Below are 6,025 nucleotides of genomic sequence, written 5' to 3'. Positions count from 1 at the left end.
GGGGAGGCGTTCACCTGGTGCAAGCACAAAACCACCAAGATGGGAAATACGTTCAAGAAAGGGTAGACAGGGCCGAGCCAAATTTGGGTTAATGCACTCGCTACCCGGGTTACAAAGCGATAAATGGGGCTCCTAGACACTCCGACCACTAGCCTGTTATCCTTGTGCTGGAGCCAGAGTACCATGTCAGGGCCAATGTGAGGATAACGGCCCATCCAAAGTTTGAAGCCAATTGGCCGGAGGAGGAGCAGTGCGTGGAGGTGGTTCAGAATGCTTGGAACCTGGCTCTTCTATCCGGGGGACACTACTCTTGCTGATGTGATTAGAAAAGTGGGGAGCGAGCTCCACTCTTGGAGCCGGAAGGTGCTTGGTGATCTCAAGAATCGTATAAAGAAGTTGAAGAAAGAGCTGAGTCGCTGCAGAAGGAGGGCAATCTCTCAGGAGTAGGTCTGTTCTGAGCAGCTGGTTCAGTATAAAGTTGAAAGCCTTCAGAGCAAAAAGAATATGTTTTGGAAGGAGCAGGCCCATGCTCATTGTTTGAAGGGGGGGCCGAAACACAAGCTTCTTCCATGCTTGTGCTTCGGGGAGAAAACGGGTGAATCATATGAAAAGTCTGAAAGAAGATGTCGGAGGCGTGGTCGAAGGGGGGTAGATTTGAAGGCCTTTATTGCTAACTAATATCAATCTCTCCTTTCTTCATCTGCAGGACATCACCAGGTTGAGTTACTTAACAAGGTTGCCCGGCTTGTTAATTCTGATATGAATCAGTACTTGCATCAGGTCTTTACCCGAGAGGAGACCAAGGAGGCTTTGAACTCGATGGGAGATCCTCAAGACCACGGAGCCGGATGGTATGCCTGCAATTTTCTACAAGAGATCTTGGGAGCTTGTGAGCAAGAAAGTACAGGCAGAGGTAGTTGCTGTGTTCCATGTGGGTGCAATCCCAGCAGAGTGGAATGAGAGATCATCATCCTTATCCCAAAAGTCAGAAACCCTAACCGACTTAAGGACCTGAAGCAAATCAGCCTCTGCAATGTGCTGTACAAGGTGGTTGTGAAGGTCCTTGCTTGCCATAAATTCTATGGCACCTGATAGTTAACAGGAGTTTATATTTCCCATATAAAAAATAATCCAGTAATCGCTAACAAATAATGGAGCAAAAAAAAGAGCAGAACAAGCAAGCAGCTGAACGACCCATGAGAGCACATAATGGAGAAAAAGGACAGGGGAGTGAACTACCTAGATACCGCTGGTGCTTGCGATCTCCGCATCAACCACAAATACTTTCGTGTTGAACCAGTCTCTACTGAATCTGTAAAACCGCTAATAAGTGCAGGAACTGAAGTTTATTTGCATCAGGAATGAAATTTTTATTTGAAAAACTTACACACTCTCAACTGTATGTGAGCTGATAAAGGTATGGCCCATCACAAGATCACATAAGAACCTAGGAAGCGCTTCATCAAAATGATAAGCAAATGCTAAATCTACCTCTTCTATTGTGAAGGTGGGAGGCTGCCACATACATAAATAAATATAGTAAATGTCTCAGAAATTCAGAATATAACAAGACAGTGGAAACATAGTAATTGTCTCGGAATATAACAAGACAGTGAAAACAAATATTTGCGATCATACCTTTGTTTTATTAGGATGGGTCAAGAAATTTCTCAGGAAATCAAACCATGAGATCTTGTCTTCTGAGTAGGAGCTCTGGAAACTGTAAACTTCCTTAAAACAATCAACTAACTGCGCCACATTAGTCCAAGAAGGTAGATTGGAGGGGTGCATCACATGTGGTCCCAGAATCATCTTGGTGGACTCCTGCAGATTCTCAGCTTGGTATCTAATGTATCTGTGCACTTCTAAGATCAGACCCTCAACCGCACCAGGGGACAACATTGACACATGATTCCTCAAATAGGCCTTGAAGGCATCCGAGGTACTTGCACCAACTGGCATAGCATTCAAAGTCTGGAGAAGGTGGTCCACGTGCACAGGAAATACACCAGCTATGGAGCGTGGAAACTTCCAGGTGAATAGCTGCTTCAAGACCCGGCCTAGGGCTCTCATATCATGTTCATAACCGAGAGGAGTATAGTCTGCATGGTTAGACTTCACATGGTTTTCATTGATTACATAGCTATCCAACAGAGGTAAGTAGATGACATTCTCATGTGTAAAATTCCCATTGAGGGAAATCCCTCGAAGATGTAAGAGATGGAGCATTTCAAATAATTTATGCATGGTGCATCTACCCAAGGTCCTCATGATATGCTCTGTCCCTGCACGGGTCCTCCCTCTCCTTATTCTCCTTATTTTACCCATTAATTCGGGAATGACAGTGCGTTCCTCAAAGAGGTCATCATGACTGAAGCTTTTAATCCGGTCCTCAAATCTAATACCCTTGAATGACATGTCTCTGCATATAGTATCACGAAAGGTTAGTCAAGTGAACAGAAATCAGAAACTCAATACAAAGAAGTGAACATATGTGCTCACATCGTTTCCACACCACCCCTCACACGAGGCTGGACCTTAACCGTTGAGTTTTGACCTATTTTTTGCGATAGGATGGACCGATCTAAATCAAGCACATGCTGCTCGTATCCGACATAAAAGTCTGGAATGTAGCAGTTAGTTTTCAGCATTGCTTCTGCAATTGCTGAGCCCAGGTCTGCTTCAGGTGTTCGTTGAACGGACACCCTGCGGCCATTTATGTCAACGAAAAACTGCACCAGAAAAACATGGCATGCGTATATTAAACACTAATCAGTTTGAATCAACATCGCTAAGTAGATTAGTCATACAGTTACCTGGATAATTGAGTCTAAGTTTGGTGGATGATGTGCCTCTAAAGGCTCCTCTTGGGGTATTACACCTCCATTGGTGGATGATACATTGTTTAAACTGCCTGCATCAGTGTGAATGGTTAACACGTACGGAAACTAGAAAAGACACAATGGTGTGAAAAGACATCAATATACTAACCATGCCTCACATGAACCTTCGGGAAAAGCTTAGTATTATGTTTTTTCTGGTCTACCACAAAATTTACTGGTAGTATATGCTCGTTCTCGAAAGAGGCATGTGCCTTGCAACAAATAAGAAACACATCAAAATGGCAAAGGTCAAGAAAAAACTAAACATGATATTGACAGGTCATCATGCTGTTGGTTTACCTTCCGGATTCTGTCCGTTTTATGAAAAAGGACTTCACAGAACTGATCTTCACTTACCCCATCTCTATACAGAAGATAAGAACGATTAGTCACCCAATTTCTTAACTGGGCAAGATGAAAATAGTACTACGAATTTGTGCACATACCTGAAGACAACCCTCTGAGGCCTCCTGCCAGTCTTCCTGCGGAAGGTAATCAGCAATTCACTGAAGACAAAATCATGTCAGGTGCCATCGACAATAATCGTATATCTAATCACATGACTTACTTCATTTTGCCGCCATTAGCGGTAACCTTCTGTGAATCTTTGCTCGAATTAAAGAGGTCTTCCAGTACCTCCTGCATGTATGGTTGGGCAGAGGCAAGACCTCCATACTTGGAGGTTTCTGGCTTATCCATTGATGCCACCACCTGCATTAATCCAATAAAAATAACAAGTGAGAAAATTTGAATTGCAGCTACTCAAGATTATGCTCTAATTACATTGTACTCCCTCCGTCCTAAAATAAGTGACACGACTTTGTACTAAAGCTAGTACAAAGTTGAGTCACTTATTTTGGGACGGAGGGAGTACTCGGCAGTTATGTGCATGACAATAATTATATTTGAAAGGTCAAGTTGCAAAGATCATATAATAAATTGAGAAATCTTCAGCTACCGGAAAACTAACAGGAGCAGTAACTATGACTGTTGGAACTTCAGACACAAATGGTGCACCATTCTCCAGATTATCTATGGTCCCCCCATTAATGATTTTCTGTGTGATCATCTTGAACTCCCATTCAGCCCTGCAAATCCAAAGAGAGTAAGTAGCTACAACGGATAAGCAAGTTGCTATTAAAGGAAGTGACCCTAACTAAATAATTAAATCTGACCTTTCATTATCTTTCATTTCCGGATCAATCAGTGTACCAGAAAATTCCTCTGATTCAGAAGGAAGTGAATCTGCAGTGCAAAGACTCTCTCTTCCATCATAGGCGGGCAATTCTCTGCAGTTGTCTGTGGTTCCTCCATTAACCATTTTCTGCAGGGAAAAGACTCAAATGAGACCTATCATTTGCACCACCATCAACACCACGTGTACTACGTATGAAATAATGAGCCAAGTCACGAACAAGCTCAACAGTTTTTCAATTTAAGTGACTAGTTTGAAAACTCAAAGTGCAAACAGCAAAAAATTTGAGTTACTACATAAAAAATAATGACCTGACATTCTTCAACACATTGAGCAAAACCAAAGAAGAAACTCAACAAGTTTGCCATGTATTTAGTTCCAAGGAAAAACTGGGTATGAAAACAATGAAAAAGTAAATACCTTGTTAATCATGTTCCACTGTCCAATACTTAGCGCACAAGTTTTCTCCTTTCCATAATCATGACATCTCAACTGAAACATACAAAAGGATGTGATTATTGCAAATCCTCCCCCCATGGTAACAGGTTGCAGTGTGCATAGCATGTTCTCTAAAACTATCAGAATAGTACCTTGACAAGGTTCCTGTCTGTCGGAGGTCGCGAGGCATCACTTAAGTTGAGGAACTCTAGCACAAACTGGACCACCTTCACAGGCTTGAAGAAGGATGTTGCAGATATATCTGAATAAGAAATGCAGATCATCAAATAAATAAGGGTAGAGACACTGCAATCAGATAACAGTAACAGTGACAGACAGGGGAGGGGAGTACCAATATTGAGTGAAAACCCCATCTGTGTTTGACGTAAGCTCTGGTAGTAACCTCTCCAGCACTCTAATCCTTCACCAATGTCTCCTCTCTGATCAAACGTGGTGGAGAAGAAGGATCTGGACACTGTGACATAGCTGCAATGAAAATTTATTGCCAGCAGTAGTGTTAGGGCTCCAGAAAACTAGCTAGTATGATCAAGAAAAAATGATAGCGAGAAAGTGGAATGTGGATGTCATACTTCCAGGATGGTGACTCCCTGAGGGCAACATCAAGCACTTGAATGGTTTCTTGAGGCATATCCCTCTGTCTTCCTTTCATAAACTGCTGAAAGTGGTACAGGTCTGTCCTCCCAGCAACTTTAATGGTGATCTTGTACTCCCTTTCAGCCCTGCAAATGAAGAGGGAGCAAGTTAGTAGGTACGATGAATAAGCAAGTTCATCACATTGAGGGAAGCGATCCTAAGTGCAGAATCCAATATGACCTTTCTTTGTCTTTCTTTTGCAGATCAACCAGTGTAACAGCAAGCTCCTCTGACTCAAAAGGAAGTGAGCCTGCAGCGTAAAGACTCTTTCTTCCATCATAGGCGGGCAATTTGCCCCCAAGCGTTCCGTGCAACTTGATTAGCTCACTGAGTACCTCCCTGTTCACAGCTCTTGAGTTTGACTCTTGGTTAATGGAAACCTACAGCGCAAGCAACACATTTAAACATCATTATGTATGCAAAAAATAAGGGATGCTCTGTTCTACATTCAGTACATAGAACAGAGACAATCAGACCTCTGATTTGTCCAGTCATTTAAAATAAATGAAATCGTATATTTTAATTCTCTGAACTTGTGCTATATTTCACATTCAAAATAGTCCAAGCGTGCAAGTTTAAGTAACACACCATAATAGAAAGCAGTCAATGTGTAAAGGGAGACTACCGGACCGTAGAATTCAGTAAATCAGTACACAGAATTAGACAGTAAACGAAATCAACAGATATTAACTTCGCAGGAATGGAAATCTCGCAACACATATATACCATTGTGTGGCCTCCATTTCGAATTAGACTCACAAAAGAAATTCCACTTGATGGTGTGATGTTCGATCATGTTTAGAAACTAGTGGCGAAGGACGCTGGATCCCCAAACGGGACACCCAATACCGGGGGG

The 6,025-nt window shown here is 42.3% G+C and overlaps 1 protein-coding gene across 1 annotated transcript in view; it reads right to left on the bottom strand.

Annotated features, from left to right (window-relative positions):
• The window catches only part of LOC119310427 (protein argonaute MEL1-like), a 9,539-nt gene that overhangs the window by 1,381 nt on the left and 2,133 nt on the right, over positions 1-6,025 (bottom strand). The window contains exons 2-17 of the mRNA XM_037586186.1: positions 5,350-5,549; positions 5,106-5,255; positions 4,868-5,001; positions 4,668-4,777; positions 4,498-4,569; positions 4,058-4,206; positions 3,841-3,970; positions 3,451-3,593; positions 3,329-3,388; positions 3,183-3,246; positions 2,992-3,094; positions 2,817-2,914; positions 2,503-2,732; positions 1,639-2,422; positions 1,388-1,515; positions 1,240-1,312 (exon numbers count right to left, since the gene is read on the bottom strand). Of these exons, the coding sequence (XP_037442083.1) occupies positions 1,240-1,312; positions 1,388-1,515; positions 1,639-2,422; positions 2,503-2,732; positions 2,817-2,914; positions 2,992-3,094; positions 3,183-3,246; positions 3,329-3,388; positions 3,451-3,593; positions 3,841-3,970; positions 4,058-4,206; positions 4,498-4,569; positions 4,668-4,777; positions 4,868-5,001; positions 5,106-5,255; positions 5,350-5,549 (2,628 nt within the window). The remainder of the gene's footprint in view (positions 1-1,239; positions 1,313-1,387; positions 1,516-1,638; positions 2,423-2,502; positions 2,733-2,816; positions 2,915-2,991; positions 3,095-3,182; positions 3,247-3,328; positions 3,389-3,450; positions 3,594-3,840; positions 3,971-4,057; positions 4,207-4,497; positions 4,570-4,667; positions 4,778-4,867; positions 5,002-5,105; positions 5,256-5,349; positions 5,550-6,025) is intronic.

This window comes from Triticum dicoccoides, chromosome 5B (assembly GCF_002162155.2).
Source record: "Triticum dicoccoides isolate Atlit2015 ecotype Zavitan chromosome 5B, WEW_v2.0, whole genome shotgun sequence".
In the NCBI taxonomy this organism is placed as follows: domain Eukaryota; kingdom Viridiplantae; phylum Streptophyta; class Magnoliopsida; order Poales; family Poaceae; genus Triticum; species Triticum dicoccoides.
This window is presented reverse-complemented; position numbering and strand designations above follow the sequence as displayed.